The sequence below is a fragment of the Hyalella azteca genome, unplaced genomic scaffold (genome assembly GCF_000764305.2).
Source record: "Hyalella azteca isolate HAZT.00-mixed unplaced genomic scaffold, Hazt_2.0.2 contig8197, whole genome shotgun sequence".
Classification (NCBI taxonomy): domain Eukaryota; kingdom Metazoa; phylum Arthropoda; class Malacostraca; order Amphipoda; family Hyalellidae; genus Hyalella; species Hyalella azteca.
The window spans coordinates 205819-230350 of record NW_025938296.1 but is presented as its reverse complement, the minus strand read 5'-3'; the positions used below and the strand labels follow the sequence as shown (position 1 = coordinate 230350).

Here is a 24532-nt window from a genome sequence, read left to right as displayed (position 1 = left end):
TCATTGGGGTCTTTGTCATTTTCTGCCCAGGGTCATTGTCATTTCCAGCCCTTGGACAACTTGCAGGTTCGGTAGACCTGCCCAAGCCCCCTCTTGTCGTACTTTCAGGAGACCATAAAATCGGTTAGAATATTTTGACTAGTCGCTAATTTTTTCGCTGGCAGAGTCGTTGGCTGCATGAAGCCGACGCAAGCCGAAAATTTTGTTTGGATTATAGGTAATGACAGCAAATAATGTCCAGGACAGTCTGGGGGGGCAGAAATATATAAATTAAAAATAATGTCAATTCGTGCAGCACGCTGGCGCAAGGATGTGTTCATAAATATCAAAATAAGTGTGGATGTGCCCATTACCTGTAGTTAGAAAAAAGGGGGTCCATCTCACCCCTCCATTTATTAAATGGGTATCACAGATCATCAGCAGTAATAACGCACGTTTTTTAGTAAAAAATGGACAGATTTTGTTAATTTTGAAACAACACATTATTACAGACTAAATTCAAATCATTGGTGGATTGTAGAATAATATTTTAATCGAACGTATTTCATATTCAATCTAAAAAAAATCATGGAATTCTTCATTAGATTCATCATTAAATATATGAGTGCATCACAATTCCAACATTATAACGAATAAATCTTCCCAGGTTTGACTACGACTGAAAATATTTTATAATAATAAATTTAAAATTGCGTGCGCAGAATGATTTGAATGTGAAAAAAATTTAAAATTTACCGGTTACTAATAGTAATAAAGTAGTGAACATATTGAACTGTTGAGTAGAAATGAAATGCAACGTGAGTTATAAGCAATAAAATTTTAGAATTTTAGTGTTCTGATTTATACTGTCTACAGTGTATATATATATATATATAATTCTTAGTACTGGTGCTATTAATTCTAACTAGTCAATAGAGCGATAACTCTTTTCATATCACAAGTCACTCCGATGGCAACATTGAGGTGCTATTTTAGGTACGGAAATACAGGCGCAAGTAAAAAGTTACCTCCTCGTTTCGTTACCTCTATTAACCACGTATCCGAAAGGAAATCGTATGCTACTAATAAACACAAATTTAAAGTAACATTTCAAAAAGGCATGCAGAAAATATAACCCTAAACAAAAACTTCCCTAGAGGCTACGTTGCAGAATTTATTTTCCTTTGAATCAACTGAAAATCAATAGCTCTTTCTATCACTTTTACGACAGATTTTCTGGCAACCAGAAATTATTTTCGTACGAGTATCTAATATACATCGGTAAAAATATGACATCGATTTGAATTAAAAACATAAATGAAGTGAAAAATGAAATGATTCTACATAGGGGAATGGAATCTTATGCCTGATTTTTCATGAAAGGGAATTTATTTCATTTCTGGGCGGAACTACGATTCTAGGCCGATTCCGATGATACTTTTTGGAGCAATTGTTCGATTCGCCTATGTTATGAATACAACTTATGAGTCATGAAGGGAGAAGCAAAAAAAGTAAAAAAAAAAGTTGGAAAATACGTCCACCAATTTCAACATATCATTGTTGAAAACATTCCCGGTGAAGAAATAATGAATTTACAGGGCACATTCTGGGCTTGAATTTAATGAATGAATATTAATAATGAAATAATGAAATTACAGGGCAACTTCTTAGTTAACGTTCGATACAAGCAAACTAATGATATAGTTATTTATGAATCATTTTTGAGCTTCTTGAGGCATGAGAAATAGTCGTTCAGGACAGGAGAATGATGCAGTAGACCTCATTAAAGAATCTCGATCAGATTCCCCTTGTTTTGTATTACATTTACTATTGTACAGGCCACACATTTTTGAAAGCAATGAAATTATTGCATATGGAACCAAATTCGAATTATCATTCTCAATGTCGGTATTTCATCGAAAATACTATATACTCTAGCAGCAGATTTAATGCACTCCGTTGTAACACCCACGAGATTTAACCTATGAATACTAATAATTTACATTTTAAAATTACCATTAATATAATACCACATCATTCTTCTATACCGCAGGTATAATATGAGCATGGGTTACCTAACAAATTATTCAAGAGTATACATTTAGTTTTGCATGCTGCCTAATCACAACTCGTCAGAATTAACAGGAATAAGGTATCACAAAAGCGTCGAAATTAGTGGCCTAGAAGATGATAGCATTGCCTTCGTAGACGTTGAAGAAAATGTTGCGAGTTATAAGGTTTCTGCTGATGTTTTTGCGGGCTTTGTCTCTTACATTGAAGAGACGCTGCTTCATTCGAAGTAGCGGACGTGGTTGTTGATGTTACTTCCAAATGAAGACTATATGAATCACAGTCAGGAGTGTAGCTGAGGTCGAAAGTTCTGTAAGTAGTTAAAATGAATAGATAAGCTCTTAAATTACTTAGGACAATGATTATCAATCCATGTGTACTAAACAAACACAATTTGGTCGTCTGCCACGCAATTCCCCATGAGTAACGTGAAAAACTCTCAACATTGATTTCATATCATTCATACGCTAATGTTTCGCTATCAGATCCTTAATTGAAAAATTTGATCCGTCAGTTTTTATACTGCTGTCCCCTTGTCAAACGATGGAGGTTTTTCGAATTCTGTTCGGTGCCTCAATTACACAAGGAAAGCCCATGCTCTTTAGGGTTGTCCTCGAAAAAACTTTTTTTTTAACACTGAGCGGCAATCTTTTCTTACGATCATACATTTCAAGGACTACGTAAACACACAAAGCATGGCAGTACAAGCAAAAATGTCGGAAATTTAGCAGAAGCAAATCCTCCTAACATTTTCAATCTTCCTCTTTATCGTACCTCTGGCCAATATCTTCATCATATTTCAGTCATCTTCTTACTTTCCTCCGCGAAAATATGAAATCACTCGATGAATAAAAATGGTACACCTGATAATAATAATGGCTCATCTGACAGCAACACAAAATCATACAACTCAACTTCCACCCGTTCTTCGTAAAAACACTACCGAGTATTTTACAGACACAAGAGGTCATCAAAGTACTTGCCTCTCCCTCGCCTCTCCTATGATGACCAAGCCACTAAATACAAAATGTTTCCCTACAGTGGGCACAGTTCATTTGAAATTTTCATCGATAATTAATATTAATCCCCACACGCACACACATGAAATAGAAACAGTTTTAGTTTAGTTTTTATGCACCCTGCGCACTTTTTGCTTCCACTTGTTATTCGATTTTATTCTTCTCCTTCTGGCCATGATGTGCCACCGTTTCTTCATCAGACCTTCTCAGCATCAGTGCACATGCACCATTTGTTATCCAGTTGTACGTTCACGAAAGCCTTACCTCGTCTGGAGGTCCCACTCCCGGTGATGGCCTCATTGAGAGCCGCTTTCTGCTCCGCGGAGAGGCTGTCCCTTATCCCACTGTTCAGATTCATCGCTGTCGTGCCAGAAAGACTACGAATCTGATCCGGCGTCATCGCCTAAAGGGAAACCATTGCGTGCGTAAGAATCATGTAAGAGCTTAAGAGAGGCATAAATTTTTCAGCAATTGCTCGGTTATGAACATTGTGTACCTCAAACTCGGTTCCAAAGCGATCATATCACAATTTCCGCACATTGTTCGCACTTTATGCTACAAATGCACCCTGTGATACATGCACGTCATACCAGTTTGCTTGGCATTTAAAGCGATTACGGTGTGTCCTAATCGCATTAGGTTCTAGTCGTTTCATTTTTTTCAAGATAACATTTTTCTCCGAGCCTTCTAAATCTCGTGCCTTTTATTCGGATCATGCACATCAATTGTTACACGGGCCATTCAATCATCACCCCGCGTACCATTCACTCTAAATTGCAGGGACTGAAAGCAGTCCTAGAAGTGACAATGGTAACATGTAACCACGTTAGTTATATCTCTCCATGTCACTGAAAACTCATGATATTGTACCTCACCAAAACCTAACCTGTCCATCATGTGCCATGAAGAGAGAGCAAAACCTGCACCTCAAACGAATAATGCGACCAAATCCATCAGCGGCTAAATCCCACGTTCCCTGTGTTATATTTGCCTCGCAGAATTGCCTTCACTGTACAGTAACTAACATCCCAGTGTCTCCTGTTCTTTATTCTGAATGCTCTATTACCATACGTACTCGGATTGCGTCGCTGGTCATGGTGCGCAAGGCCGTGGGAGTGAGACCGGTGAAGGAGCTCGGTTCGAGTTCCTTGATCCTGTCCGGTTGAATGCCTGCGAACACCACGCCCATTTCTCGCACCTAAAAATTACGCCGTAAGAAGTGGCAGGCGAGACAAAAAACGTATCACATTAGAACATTTTACACCGCGCCCATCGTCTCACTTAAGGTACAACATTATGAATAACAGAAGGCGTTTGACTAACGAATGATGCTATACCTGCAAACAATACACTCAACTTACAAACTACGTTGAGCTAAATATTGCGCCAACTCCCGCACTTGCTAAATGATATTCCAAGCAAAATATAACGCTGCATACAATTGCGTCAGGTACGTAGACCGGCAATGAACGATGAAAGGAAGCGGTCTGGACAACAACATAAGTAAAACACACGGAATCTATCTACTGACATCATCGCGCATGTTGTCTTCTATTTATGAATTATCATTTGCATTTAGAAGCACTAATACTATGTTAACTTGTTTTAAAATGTCAGCATCAAAACGTAATACGAAACCCAGCGAGGCAATACATTCGTAAACTAAAGACCAATTAAGATCAATGCCACAAAATACGAAATGTTTTTTGACAGCCTAACATTGATATCCGTCAACAAATAATGGTTGTATGGTATCATCATGGTGGCTTCATAAGACACGTTAGAGTAGTACACAACTAGTTGTAGTTGTAATAACTAATTGTTAGTTGTAGTTGTAACAAATAGTTGTTAGTTGTAATATAATAATATAGCGGTTTTAGTGTTTATTTGGTCGTGGGCCTGTCGTCGATTCTTAACATTGCAGAACACCCACTGCATGCTGCGGGCTTGAACTCGCAACTCACTGCATCAAATTTTCTTTGCTTAACCGCCTGGCCTCCTTGCCGATTCTGACCAGAAACTGGCGCACAGAGCGGGGTTCGAACCCACACCACTCTGCTCCAATCCTGGTACTCTGAACTTTAACAGTTTAACCACAGAACCACCCCGCCTATCTGTAGTTGTAACAACTAGTTGTATGTCAAAATTTGTTGAGCAATAAGTAACCTGAATGGTAAATCTACATTACCTGGGCCTTGGAAATCGGGCGTGGGTAGTAAATGAGAGCTTTTACAGCAAGAGGCGCCAACACATTCTCTCTACTGCACCCTTCCAAAGTGACCCCAAGGAAGGTTAACGCGTTTCTGCAATTATTAAATTATTCTAACCAATTAGTCAATCAATATGGTGAAAGTAAGCGATAGTGATATCAAAGCAATAATATGGGTCTGCGACTGCAGGATCACCATTCGTGACGTGCAATTCTTTGAGAATCGATTCAATACAATCTGAAATTTTCAGTGAAAAATGAACAATTTTGGAATGCTACCTTCACAGCTAATTAATGCGGGTAAAATAATAAGAATTTAGCAAGAAGCTCACCCAACTCTTTCTGCACTAAGCTCGTTGATGAGGGAGGCGTTGGTGGCACACAAGAGGCGGTTGAACATGGCGAGCTGATTGTCCGCCATGCTGTTAAGTGGCCGCCATGTCGTGAGCACCCTCTCTGCATACGCTCGAAGCTGTTCAGTAATTGAAATGTTATGCCAGGCTTCTGGATTAAATTTATTTTGTAGAGAATGAGTGAGAACGCACGCGAGTTTCCATGAATGAACTTGTTTGCGGCGCCACCAAGAAAAATCGTATAGAACAGCAAATGTAATAGAGTGAACAGAAAGAGGAAGATAAATTTTGAAACCAAAAAAGGACTATTTGCATTGCGCATAGTTAGGTTTTTATTTCATTATCAGTATTAGGTTGAGGATAGATGTAGGGATGGGGAAGGAAACCGGTCTGGGGCCGTATTATCAAAACTTCTTAAGTACGCAAAATCGACTTACGAGTGGCGTAAGTGCTGACTTGATGACGTGACTCTAGAGGTGGTATTATCAAAACATTTGCGCGGGAAGATACGTAACGTAACTGTACGCCTGCTCGGAGATGTCGTAAGTGAAGTTCCCCACAAGTTTAGAGTGTCTGCTGAAGCGATAGGAAACTATTGATTTACTAGCAAGTAGCAACACCTTGACTTGTGATAGAATTTTGTCAATAATCCGACAGCGCGGATTATACACGCATAGAATGATGGCTCTACTTGTGATATCTCCACTACTTGATCGTGCAACATTTGCTCGATCAAAATATGTGATCGTGCTAAACAGTGCTATTGAAAAAAAATCAATTGAGTTAATGCCAGAAACTGATTTTGTTTTCCTTTTGCGTTATATTTTGCAAGCAAATGCATATTTCGTTATATTTTACAAGCGCGAAAGCAGAGCTTTCGCGCCCAACTCTCATAATTCATTCCTTCTAGTCGGTACTTTATATCTCTGCCAACCATAATTTTTAGCTCCGGACACAGATTTCTTCTTCCACTCACGCTGTTTATTAAAAAGTATTAACAAGTATTTTAGAACGGCTTTTTCTGAGCCAACAAGGAGCAATACCGACAGACCGCATTCGATAGTCGATAGCATCGAAGGCATCGATTCCCGCCATCGAAGTTCACAGAATGTAAACAAATCCCAAGCCTCTGATTGGTCAGTTGGCCAGATGGTTTTGATAGTACACTTTTAGCTAAGTCTTACGTACAAATGTTTTGATAATGCCAAAATTAGGGTGTACTTTCGTAACACGTAACTTTTTTGTCGGAAGTATAAAAAGTTACGAAGTTTTGATAATACGGCCCTAGGGTTTTAAATGGGTTACGCAGAGAAAAGATAGGCAGGTTTTTTACTTATTTTACTTACAAAATTTTACTTATTTCGATTTTCAAGTATTTTTAAGATTTAAAAAGCCTCTATTTGCGTTTTTTCGAAAAAGATTTAAAAGCCTCTATTTGCGTTTTTTCGGTTAATATGTGCACGTTTGTTTTTAGTACTGGAGTTGGTTGTAAAGATATTGTTGAGGATGATGTGCGTTCATTGCTCATTTGCTTAATGCTCGGAAAGAAAAAATTTGGATTTAGGTTGAAGAGTTCAAGCCTCTGCGACAAAGACCTCTCAATAATTCATTCTTCCTCACTGTGCGTTACTCGCGGTGCGTTTTACCAGTCTTTCAAAGTAGTCATGGTAGTTGCACTTTGACGGATAGTGGAAACCGACGTCCAGGTAGAGTAGACATCACGTGTAGCGCCGTTGTAGTGATATTGGTGGTATGGTGTTTATGTGTAGATTGAGTGACGTCGAACCATAATTTGCAGCTTTTGAGTAAACTGTGTTGAGGATTGAGAGTGCTTGGCGCGAAGGTGTGTTGGTCGAAGAACTGGGAGCCGTATGATTAGATGACAACAATGTTTTGTGCTGTTGTTGGAGCACTAGGTCCTTTTTTACTGATCAGTTGTATTCTTTATCATCCGGATGTTATGGAAAGTTAGTAATGGGGCGAGTTTGTGAGAGTGGAAACAAAAGAGGATGAAGGGAAAACAGATACCCGTGTAGACTTGTAGTGGAGGAACTATGCGATTTTCAATTTTGATGGATGTTGTCTTGCCTGTAAGATAGTCGCTAGTATTTTGTAAAGGACGTGTGTATGTTAAGTTGTATCATTTTGCAGCCCAAAATCATGCCGAAAGCCACTGCCACGTCATGGAGTTGAAGTTTAGTTTATTCACCAAAAGAGTTCGTGCTGATCCCCTTCCCAAAAAAAAACTTATCTAGAGGAGTCTTTGAAACCCTTTATAATATAAATTATTCATTTCGTTAATGGAACTCATTATATTACAGTACAGTTGAGAGATAAAAACGAAAGCACAGCGAGCAGCGGGCACTCTTGGACAAGCTTTAACCGCTCAATGGCTACAATACAAAATGAGCGTTGCACAGCAGCACTTGTTCGTAAGACTTCGTTAGATTACATCGTTTAAAATGATGCACAGTGTTTAATTTTTCAGCATGGATGCATATCTCATTAATTCTTCTTATTCATTTCAGCGTCGTTTGTTTCAAATTTTTGTCTACCAGAATTAATAGTCGTTCATACGAATCAGTCGCGTTGTGTCGTTCAATAAACAACTACTATAACTTTTGTAGTAACTAAAAGTTAGAAGCGTCTGTCAGTATTTTTCGTCTTTATTGTAGGTCACGCTCGTCTGTCGCAACCCTGTCGGTATTCCGGCTGTGGTCAGCTTCTTAATTAGGACACCTTGACCTCATGTTAAACGTAAATTAACGGCTCTATTTGTCCACTTCAAGGTCTGGTTGTCCGAGCGAAATAATGGCCTGATCAGAATCTGGTGTACTCCAGCTGGTCCAGCTTCTGACCAGGGCCATCATAAGGCAGCCTAGGCTCACTAGCGTCTGTCTATATCCATCATGAGGCAGCCTGACTAGCTGTTCATTTCGGTTATATTACGTAGATTGGGCCCACCGAGGTATCGTCTTCTGAACGAGGCTGCTAATGCTAAATAGCGACCAAATACGTAGGTGGCCAATTCACGCCTGATTAACCTATAACGCCATAGAGTGCGACCCAAATTGGAACGAAAATTTAGATTGGGAATCCGTGAACACGGACCTTATGCAAAGGTTGGTACCGATTTATCGTCATTGAACTTGAGTTACAACTGTTCGTCATAACAAAGTATTATGATATGACCTTACCTGCTCGTCGTAGAATTTCATCTTTTCGTTGCCCAGGACGGATACAGTGTCGTAAAAGAAGACAGGAGGGGTGAGGAACGGGAGATCACGAATTTCGTGGGCCGGAATGCCTTTCATGATGTAGTTCATGTCACGCATGAGGTCATTCGTGAGGTTCGACCAGGAACGTAGCCTCAGTGATTCTCGTACTTTGTACGCCAGGATCTGTAAACACGAAGAGAAATGAGAACCCGAAAGCTTGAAATGAATGAAAGGTCATTGGAATGAATTCGAAGGGTCATTAGAAATATTGAGAGAAAGTTGAAGAATGCTGAAAATTTGAAGAAGATATTTTCATTTGAGCACTTAACATTTAGCTCGAACTAAATCTTGGATCATTCAACTAAATTGTTGGAGTTTTAACATAATCATATGGGATCGATCTTCCCATGACAATTCAACAGTAAAGAATTAACCTATTGACACCCTACGAAGAAACTTCAGTTTTAACAATCAATAAGGTAGTTTTGATGGTAACTTCAAATTTTACTTCTTCTTCGCATGATCTAATATGCAACCTAAGGTTATCCACCTCCCTTGCCAACACATATCATCATTATTGTGAAGACCCTATGTCGAACATATTTTCCTACAATTTGCATAGCTATCAAGGTCTCGTATTGTCCTAAATTTTCATGTCGAATATAACTGAAGGCACTTTGGACAGCAATGCCAGACCCATAACTTTTTTCTCATTCAACAGTACATATCTTCGTATCATTAGCAGTTTTTTAATGTCGTTACCCGCAATCATATTAGTTTTCATATTCTCCTATACGAGGATCCTGGCAATCAGCCTGTTCACATGATTTAGACGTCGATTTTGCTCATACCATGATTGCCCTGTGAGTCCAGTAGTCACCCAAAACATTGAACGATGATGCGTTGCCCATGCAATGGCTGAGATCGTATGCTCTTGATCGGGTCGAGTTCCTAGCGTATAGAAACAATATGCGTCTGCGCCACGTGCATACATAATACAAATAATATAGTTTAGCAATACTAACCGAGGCTTTGGAGTCGTCCATGTATCGAGACCCAAGGGCACCAAGGCATTGCATGATGGTGTCCGGGGTTGCGTTGTTCAGTTCGCCGTTGCTGATATCGTCCACGCCGCTCACCGACGCGCGATTACATAGCGCGATGTCGCTGAATGCTGAGCGGAATTACAGACTGAATTGTGAATCGTACACCCAAATAAAAAATTAGGAGCACTGCATCGTCTTACTAACAACGCCTCAGTTACGTCAGAGTTAAACAGTAGAGTTAATCAGAGTTAATCATGGTATTAATAAACAATTTAAAGGCATCCCGGTATCTTTTTAGCAACACCGAGATATATTTCTTATGCATGTCATTTAAATCAAAAATTCATACAATATACCCTCCTCACATCGTTTTCGTCGGCCGTTGGGGTTGTAGTTGGGAATGGTGTAAGGGTCAAGGATGTCTAGCGCCGCCCAGGCCTGCACGCGTCGCACGTTTTCGCGCTGCCAGATCTCACCGTCGTAGTCGTCGCCGATGTAGTTTCGGCATTCCATCTGTTTAAAGTGAAATGGTCTCTCACAATCGTTATGTTTAGTAAAGTAAAATGTGTGAAATTGTGTAAAAAGTTGCATAAAATTGTGTTAAAATTCATTACCAGTCAAAATTCCTAGGCGTTTCAGCGACAATTAAGCACGAGGCAGAAAATCATGTGCGCAGAGAGGGCTAGTGACCGTCTTGCCCAATAGTGAGTGGGCCGGTAGAATAGAAGATGAGTTGTGTGGCGCTCCTGATAAAATGCTTCAAATCTCCAATGTAGTAATCACTCAATGTAAAATCAATCTTTCAGATTTTTTTTTTGCCCCGAAGTCCTACTTAAAATGTTGTTCGATGCTCAGTAACGCAGTACGGGGATCAAAATCTTGAAGTTTTCAGCTTTATCGTGATATTGGTTTTCTCTTGGCCAGGCTGCGTCTCAATCGTTTTGAAACCTTCATTATTAATTAATATTACTTTATTAACTGATGAATAGATACGTTAATCTATAAATGCCATAACGAAGTAAGACCTCACTAAAGAAATATTTATGAGATGCCAACAGGATCGATTTCGCCGTTGCTAGCTGAAACTTAGAAAACTTATTACAAAATTTTCTCATGAGGTAAAAAAAATTATTCAAAATATTTTGGGACGAGGAGAATGAGTTGTTTATTGCTGTTTTTACGGATGAAAATATACATCACAATGCTACGTAAAAATTTGAACGTCGAAATCACCTACTTAGGGTTGGTATTAGAATGAAGGGACTTTATCATGCTTTTGATGGTTTGCATTAGGTAGTTAATTAAATTTGTAGTCAATTGGAATAGTTAATGAACAACTGCATGTTATATAATATTATATGGTTGTGCTTCAATACATACGTGTTTTCCCGTGAATGGTAATGTAAATGAGTGATCTATACACGTAAGAAGTCAAACCTAAAATAAAGTATTTATTCAGGTAATCCCTCGTAAAAAACCCTACGACTAAGTCGTAGGGTTTTTTTGGCGTCTTGGTAGAGTGAGGACCTAAGATTAAGTACCACTGACGTCTTTGTACACCTGACATCCTAGTTTTTTTCAATCGGAACGCGATATGTGCATTCAGTACAGTTTACATACCGATATCGATTTAAGTACTACATATATACATGCGTGAAATGTGGTTTATTAATTCTTGACACACAGACTGCCATGTACAGGGTGCGGCGTGGGAACTTACTCTTTTAAAAAAATCACAAAGTAAAAAGTATTAAAGATAGCGTTTTAATTCTTTCTTGCGAACGCGCGCTCCTCTCTCGACCACTGCATGGTCGCAACTGAACTGAGTGGACGAAAAACTTCATAGCCCGCGCACCATATTGCGCATGGCGCCACCTTCCTAGGACTAATGGCCGCCACGTGGCGCGCAATTCAAATAAGTAAGTTCCCGCGCCGCACCCTGTACAGTATCTTGCGCCGAAGTTTCATGTCAGCAGCTCGATTAGTGTGGTTTGGTGCGCCTAACTTGCCTACTAAAGCCGCTGCTGCTCAGGAGCGGTTGGGCGCACTGAAACACTTTACTCTTCGTCGATTTCGAAAGTTTTGTAGCAACATCCCGCCTGACTTCTTGAATCAAACCACCTAGGAAACAGTTCATTCTTGTGTTAACTTTGTCATACCCGTTTTGCTCCTTGTCAGTTCATCACCAGCCCTATACCTGTAAACAATAAACTTGCCTCACACCTTACTCCAGCCTCTCCCTAGCCTCTGAGTTTCCGTATACGTTTATTTCAGCGTTGTCAGCATCGATCTTTACAGTTTACAACTCGTCGCTGTCGATATACTCGACAGACTCGTCGATATAGTCGGTGCTGTCGACTCGATTATGCTCGGGCACCACATTCTCTCGCCTCAAACTAAATCTACTTTAAAGCGCAGGTGATACGCCCTTAATTTTTCACTGCGTTGCATTTTACTTGATGTTGTTTTCGGTATGGGAGTTAAGGGTTGAAACACGGCTTATCAACCTACCTGCAACCTTTGGGATTTATTATTTTTCTGAAGTCATTGAGAAGAAAAGAATTTCTGGGGTTCAACAGCCTAACCGCAGAATTTGTGCTTGCAAGTAAAATGTTTCCTGTTGGATTTAGCGTGATAGACTTCTATATATGTAGATAATTACATATACCGAAACGAATTTCCAACCTTAAAGTTGAACGAATAATCCAAAGTCAGACGAAGAGATGGATATGGAATAACAAAAACTGTTACACGCAAGGTTGCAATGACAGACAAGATAATGCATTGGATTTATCTTATCTACCCTGTCAAAATTTAGGCGCCGCTATCGTTCGGTCTTCGGTTGCCGCTCTCGGATTAAAAATGAATCGGATATGAGATGTCCGCCTCCCCTAATCAGCCTCCCAAAAGGTGCTATTTTGGGTAGTTCCATTGTAAAAAATATAAAGAATCAAATGACACACGAATGACACACGCTGGTCAGGCCACCATTGGCTTGCCCCGCTCAGTAGCTGGCATTAATTCTTAGCGCGAGCACGACAAGCCTCTGATTCAAAAACCCATATACGATGCAAGAGTAGGCGCAAGAGTTTCTAAACGCGTGGGCTTTACCACTCATGCATTGCGTGTACGTCAACGTGTGGGCATTGCGTTTTCTTGATTTGAATGTTTTATTTGCTCACGCAAACCGCTTCAAAACTTTTGGGACAAAATTTTGAACGAAATTTTAGGGTCGCACCAGCGTTTGCGCGAGTTTCATTACGCGTGCAATGATTGTCCATCGGCACGCGACCATTACGCGTGCTAACACGCGTGCGTTGCGTTGTCTTCGACCCGCATGCACCGCGTTCATGTCAAGACGCTTGCGATACGTTTCAGTGAACACTCAAGTGTTACTCTTGTGAGAACTCCCTTGCGATATGTGTTCATGAACACGCGTGCATTGCTTGTACGTCGAGATGCGTATATTGCGTGTGTTCACCAAAACGCCAACATTTCAGAGGTAGGGGTATCAAATGAATCCCCTTTATACTCCCTAATAAGGAGTGGGAGGTTAGTTATCAACTACCCGGCTTGAGACAAAGCAGTGAGAGGTGGTTCGGACTGCGCGCCGCAGGCGCTGATCTTGAGCAGTTATACACTGTTCATCTCGTGCGGACGTCGGTTGATGCACGCATCAGCATCAACCATGCACGCATGAAGTCTACGTCTTGCAAACAACTTAGTATTAAAAACTGAAAATTACCGTTTTTGACATTTTCAGCAATACAAATTCCTTACCTTTTGCTGTCCAGTGCTTTCTAAAGTGGAGTTCGTTGCAATACTTCTCGTCGGGAGGCGACATTCTTCATGACTACGCAATTTTAATTGTGCGTTCAAGATTTTAGCAGCGGTTGAAATTTTCACCTCTGGGCATGTGAACACGAGCATGGTATTTAAGCTGTTTCTGTTCATATGCTTAAGGTTCTAATTTCTAAATCAACACGTCAACTGGATCAATTTGTGTAGTCGGAACTCGAAAGTTTATCATTGCCGAGGATGCTACCTAACCAACAGTCGACCCCACTGGGCGGGCCAGCTGAACACGATGGAACAGGTTGCAGAGCGTATACCGATTATTCACAAGTAAGTTAGTTGCTTTTGTTCCGTTCTATCTACTCTATTTCGTTGTAGCATCAGGTTTCATTATGGAGTTACATTCAAGTATAAGGATTAATTTGGTTATTTCTGAAGAACTACACATTAAACGAAGATAGATTCAGGAAATTTCCATCGAGCTCAGCAATATTGGAATGGTATTAGACGTTAGAAATTCTTCTATTCTTCATATTATCAGCAGTTGCAAGCAGTATTTTCAGACCCCGGTAAAATTTTTTGCTAGACTAATGGTTTCTTCAATCAAAGAACTGTTCAGCTTTGGGCATATGTCTGCATTCTTGAGCTAATTGCTCAAGCAGAAGATAGCTTATGAACTCTCGCTTACAGGGAGCCCCTCTGTGAGCAACATATTTGATTTGAGGATTTCCATAACCATCGTTTATTCCGCTTTTTATTTTATTGTCTCTACATGAATTTGGAGTGCAGTTGATAACTTTAATGATTGTAAAGAACTACATGTGAAACTCAATACTGTCATTGCAGCAGCCGACGCTGGATGCAGAAAGGTCCTCACTTGCCATGAAGTGTGAACAACTGAAAGCTGCAATCAAGTTAGTGTCGTAACTCGATTTTGTTAAGATTAACATGTGCTTCTCCATTCAATTGTGTGGTCTTTCTTTCGTCGATGGACGCAAAACTTCGAGGCCCTCGCAGAACTATTTGCTCGATAGAGATTTAAGGTAACGAAAGTTACATAATTGGCTTGACTTGCATTACCTCGAATCAGTTATATTGATGTATCGATTGAATTTTTTTATTTGCAATTATTGCCCTCATTCCTAGCCACGCCATGTCAAAATAGTTACTAGCTGTAAACGTCTATGCATGGAAATTAAGCCTCTTATAGACTGTGCTTTGATCTTAAAACTAGGCGAGGAGTACTGGACTTCATATATATATACATATATATAGCATACAGAGATTCAAATGCCCCTCCCTTCCCGCCATAAAGGGGGGAAGGGAGGGGGCATTTTTTAACGCATTTTTCAGATTCGGCCGTGTCTGTCCCGAACGTATCAGCAACCAAATACGCGCGCCCCACGATCGCTCAAAGCTCGACAGGTATTTCACAAGATTCTGTTTCGGGGTATTTCGCTCTGGCAACCGGAACTTAAAGCGAACATAGAGCCGCTAATTTACACCGCCAGGCTCGCTTGCGGCGTCCCTGTGCCAGCGGCGGACGGGAATAAAAGTTTCGATATGGTATCTCATTGAATTTAGCAGATGAAATCAAGACAATTTGGAAAAAATCTGGTACAGTCAAGTCTAGTCTAGTTAGGAAAATCTAGTACACGTAAATGTGTCGATTAAATCTAAACATAAAGATTAAATGGTAAATTGATAATAACTGCACCTAGATTATAATTTTTCTTTGAAATTCTATATCTCGTTAAGGACAAAGTTAAGGACAAATTAGAAGACTGCAGATATGAGGTGTACTATTCCAGATTAATTAAAATCAATGTTAAATTATTAATATTATATTATTAGATAAAATTGTCTGAATCAATAACTCACTCTCAAACGTAATAACCTTATACCGGATCATGAAGTGTAGTCGCTGCAAAGAGGAACAAAATTAAATCTAGTTATGAAACACCATTTATGAAAACAAAAGTCAATAAGTACCTATGGAACTAATTAGTTACAGACCTGGCGGGCCTCGTCTTCAGGGGCGTACTGGGCGCGGTCGGCGATGTGGCACCGACAGGACATGAGGGCCCCGCGGGGGATGCGGCTCAGCGTCCCCGACGGCAGCGTGTACAGCAGGCAACACAGCCCCGACATTTGCCGCCATGTCTGCGGGTTGTCGCTGGTTTGGGAAAGTGGAATATTGGCTTTAATTTGTTCATTCATTAAGCTTGATTTGTATTATAAAATTGGAAGGCTCATTAACACTATAGTTGTTGGACAATATTTACACATATCTAATATTCATTCTTTCGCGCATTTTATTCTCAATTATCAGCTTAGCACAAAATTTCAGTCATGACTATTTTATAGAAGTAAAAGCTTTACATTGCAAAAATTTCCATTATAAGATAAAATGCTAGTATATTTAAGATAGTCAATTGCGTCGTAAGATAGCTTGCAGAGAATCACACTCTACTTTAATTCATACTCTAAACAAAATAGGTCTTTTCACATCATTTTTATAAACTGATTTTCTAGATCAACTTTTGTGTTTATTTCAACGAAATGTGACATCACCGCAAGTTTAAATCGGAAGTGATCTTGGATTTATTTCGTATTTTAGTTTCACATCTATGGTTCATTTTCCTCTTTGTAGAACTTTTGATAGTATTCGATCACTTCCTTTTGAACTTGAATATACCCAGTTTCTGTTTTGCTTGATTTTAGTATTTTTTTTCAAAAAATCTAATTAAAACATTATCCTTTTGTGTTACTTCTACTTCCCTGCAGGCATCTGACGTTGAAACAATATCGATTACTAGTCGATTTCAGGTAGAATTTTGATCAACCAAAAATAAAACATAGAATCAACGACGAAACGTGACCACCACCCAAAGGGAGGTAAAGCATTTCAGCATTGAAGCAACGTCGATCTTGATGTATTGAATTGAATCTATTTTCCAACTGCTTATTCTACGATGAAATTTGAACAAAAATAAGGTCGTCAATGATATTTCCTAATCTGGCTATAACTGCTAAGGATTTGCAATAGTTGATTGACACCATCATGCTTCTGCTCCCTTCAGCATAAAATGAAGGCTTAGTTCACACCATACCGTAGGTCTCGTGCCAGTCACGGTCCAGTCCAATATTCTGTAATACATTTATATAGAAGTATTTACACCAGCTGTGCAAGGCACCAGCCATATTTCGAGCGGGACGTGACTGTACCGTAACCAACTGTTTTTTTCCTGCCGAGTAAACATGATTCCCAGCACAACATACCAGATTATAGCAAATATACCAGATTATGAATATCCCTACCAAATACCATCGTTGCATACTACATTTGTGTAATCTGGTGTGAAAATATACCAGTTGGTAACGCTGCGTTACTGGCATGGCAAGTGGTACGATAGTAACTGAAGTGAGGACGGCCCGTGACCGGACTGAACATCTGAATGTACCTGGCTGGGAACGGATCGTGACTGGCATATGCCTAGCACGTGCCCGGCAGTATGGTGTGGAGCAAGCCTAAGTGATTATTACTCACCCATTGACCTTGATGATGAGATTAGCGATGGCCCCCCGTCGTCCTCCGTCAAGACACGGCATCAGGGCGCTTCCCGCCAGGGACTGGAAGGGCCCAAAATGTAGAATTGTTGACAAAAAATGTTTGACGTTCGAAAAATGGTTTCACACCAATCACATATCTGCTCAACACCTAATTCATCCGAGACAAGCCAAGCGATTGGTGCTGCCAAATGGCTTGAACTATAATTGTTACAGACAATTATCATCTCGTGTCATGTTCTGATAAATGCAGAGAAATGCAGAGTCACTACCCCAACAAAATTTGGGGACCGCCTAGGCTTCGGCCAAATAGTTACTACACCCGTCGCAAAATTATTCTGGGTCTGCGTGGCCACCCAATCGAAATCAGTTTCTGGTCAGAATCACTTATCTGACTTTATAGTCGCCTGAGAGAATGAAAAGTGTTGGCCGAGCCGGGTCATACCGAGCTGGCTAGCTGCTCAGAGGCTGACATTTGAACCATGAGCCGAAGCTGACAAAGAGAAGCTGATTTACGTGCTCCCCGAGTCCTAGGCGGCCATAATTCATGGTTGCACACGCCTGTTAATTTTTTTAGGTTAGATACCTAGCGTGAGCATGAACAGTCAAGTTCGACTATTGCGCGTCCTCATCGACAAACTTCATTATGAATAGAATTCTTATTTAATCCGTCCGGAAACAGTTTCTAAACAATGCTTGCACGAGATAACAGTTCCCTAAAGAAAAGAACTCGTTTTGTGCTGGTGACAGATATAATAAATCAACATACGATAATCTGTTAATATGTTTTATGAAGTTCTCCCTTATCTACCTCACGCAATACAGTTACTAATAAATAAATGTTTTTCATTAATTCATTTCATTTCATGTTTTATATATGAAAACTACCAAACACTCGTATTTGTCTTACATCCGCTCTATCAACGTGTTTTGGATGCAATGTTATGAGACCGCACGGCTTAAAGCTTAATTAACACCATACTGACGGCCCCTACCAGCCACGGTCCAGTCCAATAAATTCCAAACACTTCCACACAACTACAAACAAATATCTCCGTCAGACGTTAAAAATGTGCACAGTCGCCACACCCGCCTCCTCCTTCCGTCCCACAACCTCTTCTCTCCCTTCATTACGTTAAAGATGCCGAGAGCTGCAGGAGCTCCTTCTGCCGTCACTGAGTTCAGCAGATCCGCGGGGAAGAATAACAGGATTTCCCTGTACATGTTTACGTGCGCCAGCGTCAGAACACTCGGTCGGCCCTGCGGTAGTCAAAAATTTCCAGGATTATTGCCAGCAGACTAAGAGAATTGCCCGATATGTACCGATCAGGCTTGAAATACAGTGGGCGTTCATCGGAGATACGCTGGAATTTAAAACACTTAATATGTAAGAACATGATAATAAAACACATTTTCTAATATTGACTTCAAGATAATATTACAGTAGATACGTAAATGAAAATTCTCAACTTGAATCAACCATCGATGAAATTTACTAATTAGATTGCAACTATCAATAGTTCGTCGTTCCTCAATGGCTAGGTAACTAAATCTAACGGTCACTTTTAAGACATCCGTGTATCGTGATCCGGCTTTCACCGGCCTGGGTGCGGGCACGTGCTTTTCCAGTTTTTGTTCATATTTTGCTAAACTGAATGTTAACCAAACTTTAATACCCTCGGATACTACTTGTTTAGTAGAATTTGTTTCTTTTTCTAGGATATGAATTCGTAGTTTGAATTCATTCGTAATATGTTTCACCTGAATGAGTTTCATGAGAACCTAGTGTTTAATAAATAAAGTTCTCGGCTAAGCAATTTTTTGTGACTGTTGTAGAGATTGCTCGAAGGAGAAGTATTTATTGTACTTTGCCCTGCTTTAATTGTGCAATGCAGTTGTGCGTATTGCGCAGCGTGAATTCTGCAACCGGGTTGCCGGCAACGCAGAAGGATCCGTCCTTCAAAATTGTACTGAATTGTCATTTTTCATGTACTAACTCGTATTGTGTAAAATGTGTGTATAATTGATGTGGACTGAATGCTCATTGATTATTTGTTTTTCATTTATCAGTTGAAATGAGCGTAGAGGTTTTCCTTTGTACCCATGATATTCACTTTTAAACGCTTCTACTTGTACGGTCAGGGTCATAAGATGCTATCATGCCTTGGTAATCATATCCCGGTTTTATAACAATAATTGGAGAAGTGCGATAGAACCACAAGTAATACTTAAATATCGGGGGGTCGACAGCTAAATAAATATTTTTTAGCAGTAATCATTCCGCAGATGTGAAAACGCTTACTTGCAATTGAGACCATCATCATGCGAAATAAATATATATACTGAGTGTTGCACTTTTCGCTCTCAAAGGCATTTACTCTCCGCTTATGTTACTTCTCACTGGTATATACACTTTATATTTATTTTCTTAATTCTTTGTTTGCAAACTTTGATATGAATTCAATGCTTCAAATTTTCCCGTCTCCAATTTCTCAATCCCAAACCTGATAATAGAAGCAAAAACCAATTTTTGTCTCTGGCGGACTGTAGACTATTGCACCTAGCACGAACCAGATTGAGAGAACAGGAGGAGTTCCAGGCCCTAGTTAAAAAGAAGAAAACCTTTACTACCTTATGCAAGCAGGCATCACACGTGTACGTGGTGTGCCTATTGCTTCAGCACTAAATGTACTTTACTCTGGCTCCTTGATATCGTAGTAGGCGTTTCAACAAAAATAAAATTACCCTGGAGTAAAGCCCCTCGTCCACGATGGTTTGTATGTTGATGCGGCTGATGGAGGGGTAGGTCAGCACCTGCCATCTGGCTGCGACGAGGCGGCCCAGGAGGAGTGTCTTGCTGACGTCGTCAAGACGCCGAAGTCGGTCCGTGCTGTGGTAAATGGCCTTGTGTCGTTTACCGTTCTGTTATAATAATTTATCAAGATACGTTCTGTTATACTTGAATGAGTAACATATAGTTCCATTTTCGCAGAATAATTAGAATAAAATTTGACTGGTACGGTTATGTTGAAATCCATGATTTGCCTCTTCTCAACACATCGTTTATCCCTTGCGAGCATTCCTCAACTAACTTCGTTCTAGGCAAAGCCATTTGTTTGTTAAGCATATGATATTGAGGCAAGTTAAGTTATATAACTCAATGTTGAAGTTTATTTAGCACAGAAGAAAAGAGAAAATTAGGCCTTGCTAAATAATCACCCGAAGGCAGCGACGACGCAGATAGGCATGAGCTCGATGGCGGAGGGCGTGAGGAGCTGGAAGACCTCCTCCTCACTCTGGGTCAGCATCTCCGTTGCGGTGTAGTTCACGTAGAGGTCTTTGAGCGCCGCGCGCACTTTAAAAACGTCAATGAAAATCGTCTGCATGCTTCTCGAATCGTAAGAAATGGTTATATGCTCTAAGTTGGGTATAAAATCACTCAAGTTGATTCTTCGATCTGTTGGGCTTCATGCTTTCTAGTAGTCTGTGGTCTTCTCGTGCTAGAGTACCTTGAAGGATACCCAGTACTTGGAAGGATTTGTGGTCACAGATAAACTGATATGTTGGGTCACTGAGAAGTTCGACGTGAAAATAAAATTATTTATGAGCTGTGATTTTTTTGCAAAAAAAAATTTAACACCCGATGGATTAGAAACATTTGTCAAAGAAAGTTTGGCTTTAGGCTAATGGTTGGCAGTGACTCGGGCCTCGAGTCACAAAAGGGACTGTGGTTTAGAATTTGGCCCGGCACGGAGACTGCAAGTATCAAGCTTAAATTCATTCATGTATTACCACTATAGGTAATTGCAGTCGCATGTGCATTGTGCGACCCCTAAAAACGCAGAAAAAAACACTTACGATCAAGCATGTAGTTCAAAATGACATCTGCATTATCGTAGTGGGGATTGTGATGTAATCATTATATGCTCGACACAGGCACATTGCACGCCTGGTGCCAAAATTGTATCTCTACTGTTTCAGGAATTATGTTGCTAACATACGTATTTTGGGAATAATAATGCATTTGCGAAAATCACGATATCACGAGAGAGAAAATCACGTGTGTGCGGCCTTGGAGTCGAAAATTATTAGTTCCCAAATTTCTTTTGAATACGTTATTCTAGAAAAAGGCAATCTAGGCAAAACTCTATTTACTGAGCACAAATGAACCAAGGTACCATTTGAACAGGCAAGCTGGAGGTTGAGCGTGAAAATTGTTAGTTGTTCAGTGACGAGAAAAAACAAAATCCATGAAGAACACTGCAGTAGGCTTAGGTTTAGCTAGGTTAACTAAACGAAGAGTTGTTCATATGGTGATTTGATCATAACTAGGTTTGCATAAAACGGAGCAACGTCTCTCTTTTGTTAAATTAAGTTGAAATGAGTACAACGGTTTAGTCAATTGGCAGCTATTACGTTTTAAGTTGGATCTACAAGTGTAGGATGTCCGTTGCTAGGATCAGCCTATGTGAATATAATTCACTCTACGTTTTAATCACGCAAGTTGATGTACTGTGGGTGATGTCAATGGTTGTTCGGTTCACGGCATTGTTTTGCCAAATGCAGTTTATTAAAAACAGGTTATTTACTGAGGGCTTTCATTAATATTTGTGCATCGAAACATGGTTAAGACAATGTGCATGTTGGTCAATTCTCTAGTTGTTCAGTTTGGGCATAGATCCATATAAATAAGTAATTGGGCAATAAGGTCAATGTATTTTTGTATCAATAAAGGTATTTGAACCGCCTAAAAGGGTAGGTTTATATGAGTCTAGATTACTTTAATGTAAGGATTCTGTTCTAATTTGTCTCTGCGAAGTCATATGACAACGCCTGGCACTTTGGCTTAATCTTTATGCCGATATGGATTTAATTCTTGTTACAGTCAATTCCTTGCAGGTCTCGAGCAAGCAACTCACTGCTACTGCTACAATTTAGGTTGCGTAATCACCCGGCCTTCTCGCCGATTGGACCATCTAGAATTGTCATAACCAGGACTGTCAGGAAGCTGAAATCGAACCCATACCTCGCTGCTCTAATCCTGGTACTCTGAACTGTAACCGCTGAGTCACCATGCCCTAACGTCATTGCAGTCCTTGTTCCTTTAAGCTCTCAGATCATAGGTACTCCATCCACCTACCGCCTGGCGCGTAGGGAAGGCATCCTTCATGTACTCGAGCTGCAGGACGATATTGGACATCGGTATGTTCTTGACGTCTTGCGCCTGCAGGAACATTGCCAAGTTTGCGTCGGAAAGCATGTTTACCCCCGTCCTGAAGGCCTTGTCGGACATCATCAGACCCTGAACGGGGACGGAAACACAAAACGCTGAAGAGAGACTAGGACGCAGATGTTCATGTTCACAGTGTCATAAGAACAAATGCGCCAAATAAATAAGCACCATCAATCTCTGAGTAGTAGTATCAATAAATTCTCAGGTATTTTTTGCAGGTTAAAAAAATGATAGAATGTTTGAGCAAGTTAATATAATCCCAACATGTTAGATGACAACGCCTAGGAACGCCTAGATCAAATAACAATAATAAAGTTTTCACAAGTCATTGGTTTATACCTAGGGATGCAATATTGTTATTTTCCCCTATATATACTCTTCAATGCACTTTAAATGAAAATTTAGCTATCGCTCCGACTGTATATTCGCTTCAATTTAATACTTCTCACGATTTTGGATGAGGCAGGCATGCCAACGGCCCCAGCCTTCAGCAGATCTTTATTGAGGTCCTTATAAACGTTGGTGGGGATGGCCTCCTTGGCGTTACTGGGAGCGTCCTGCAGGCGGTCAAATCCAATCTGGAATGTTTAGATTAAATTAGTATCGTAATCTTAATTTGAGCGGAACACCGCCTGTTAAATGTCTCCTATCATTTCTTAAAATCTCCTCTTCACTTTCTTGAGTCGGTATTACCAAAGTCACTAAAGCCGCTGATAGTATTAAATTATAAATCCTTTACTATTATAGTCTGGAATATATTTAATCGCGTTGCAAAATTTATACCAAAGCATGATTCATTTGGACTTAAATTCATCTTTTAATTTCAACTTGAAAGTTTAATCCAACAACTTTTCCTATCATAAAAACTTCAATCGGAGACAAAATGTTAGAGGAATCGGAGATCGTGACCCCGTCCTGTATATAAACTATATATTGATTCAATCATATTCAAATGGTTTCTCATAATGAATAAACTGACACGCAACAATTAACACACTAATCCTTAAATTTCCATCGTTGCCAGAAGCATTTATGCCTGGTGACCCACAACCCCATTAGTAATAGTGAATCCAGCATCATAGCATCAGCATAATAATTTTTTATTCATATTATGCGTTAATCGGCGTTCGCAGAATTTGCATTCCCTAAGTACTTGTTGATTCGTCTTCGCGAATCTGTAAATCATAAATTTAGCTTTGTTCAGGGGAGAACATAAATCTTCCTTCCATAGTGTGCTGTAATAAGATCCTTCTAAGTCCTGATTAACCATTCCATCATTTGATCCGACGTTCGCACTTTCCATTTATCTGTGAGGGCGTAACTACGCTACCATTTTTTACGACTTTTAGTAGTGTTTCTTGTACCGATTTTTCAGGTAGTCTATTTTGGCGGTGCATGAGCAAGAAACTTAAATTTTTAACTGATCCATTTAGGTGATCCTCTGTGATCTAATCACATTACCTAAAGCGTTGTGTGCCGGATCACAGAGGATCACCTGATTGGATCAGTTAAAAATTTAAGTGTCTTGCTCATGCACCGCCCAAAAAGACTATCTGAAAAATCGGTACAAGAAAGCACTACTAAAAAGCACTACAAGAAAGCACTACTATCGTCGTCTTTAAAAACTCGGGTAATAACAACCTGTTAAGTGGATGACGAAATCACATAGCCTATGCGTGACTGCAAATCGGTCAGCGTCTGAGCGATTGGTTGAACGTACGAACGAAATTTACGCACGGGTAGAATTACCACCGTCATAGCTGCAGCTGCAGTTATATTCGTATAGTTTGAGGGACACAAATGCAGGTACATTTAACAATGTCTTACGTCATTCATACTTACACCAGAAACAAGGCTGGACAACAGAGCTGTGTTGTAAGAGGTATTTCCACCCAGCGCGTAGAGTTTGCTGGTTAAGGACATGCCATCAATATACTGCATTGGCATCACGCCCATGAGCTCATCAGGGACGGTGCTCAAATCTAGAGTCCTCCCACCTCCGGATGCCACTTCGAACACTCTGTCCTTGATTAGCATCAT

General features: G+C 40.1%; 1 protein-coding gene across 1 annotated transcript; it reads right to left on the bottom strand.

The window, feature by feature from the left end:
• Nucleotides 1–772: 772 nt before the first annotated feature.
• On the bottom strand, nt 773–24532 carry LOC108676243. Its single transcript, XM_018164294.2, has 16 exons — nt 24335–24532; nt 22942–23070; nt 22387–22561; nt 20479–20614; nt 20005–20149; nt 18394–18519; nt 17240–17322; nt 15706–15865; nt 10260–10407; nt 9874–10022; nt 8828–9031; nt 5610–5749; nt 5257–5371; nt 4144–4266; nt 3333–3471; nt 773–2359 (listed from the first exon to the last, which is right to left on the bottom strand). The coding sequence occupies exons 1-16, from the start codon at nt 24530–24532 to the stop codon at nt 2301–2303; spliced, it is 2229 nt and encodes a 742-aa protein (XP_018019783.1). The 3' UTR covers nt 773–2300.

Coding starts and splice junctions, on each gene's coding strand:
- LOC108676243 (XM_018164294.2), bottom strand. CDS start 24,532: ATGATGCTAATCAAGGACAGAGTGTTCGAAGTGGCATCCGGAGGTGGG. Junction 10,408..15,705: donor CTGAAGACGAGGCCCGCCAG/GTCTGTAACTAA, acceptor CACTTTAAACAG/ATGGAATGCCGAAACTACAT. Junction 9,032..9,873: donor TGGACGACTCCAAAGCCTCG/GTTAGTATTGCT, acceptor TCGTGTTTACAG/ATCCTGGCGTACAAAGTACG.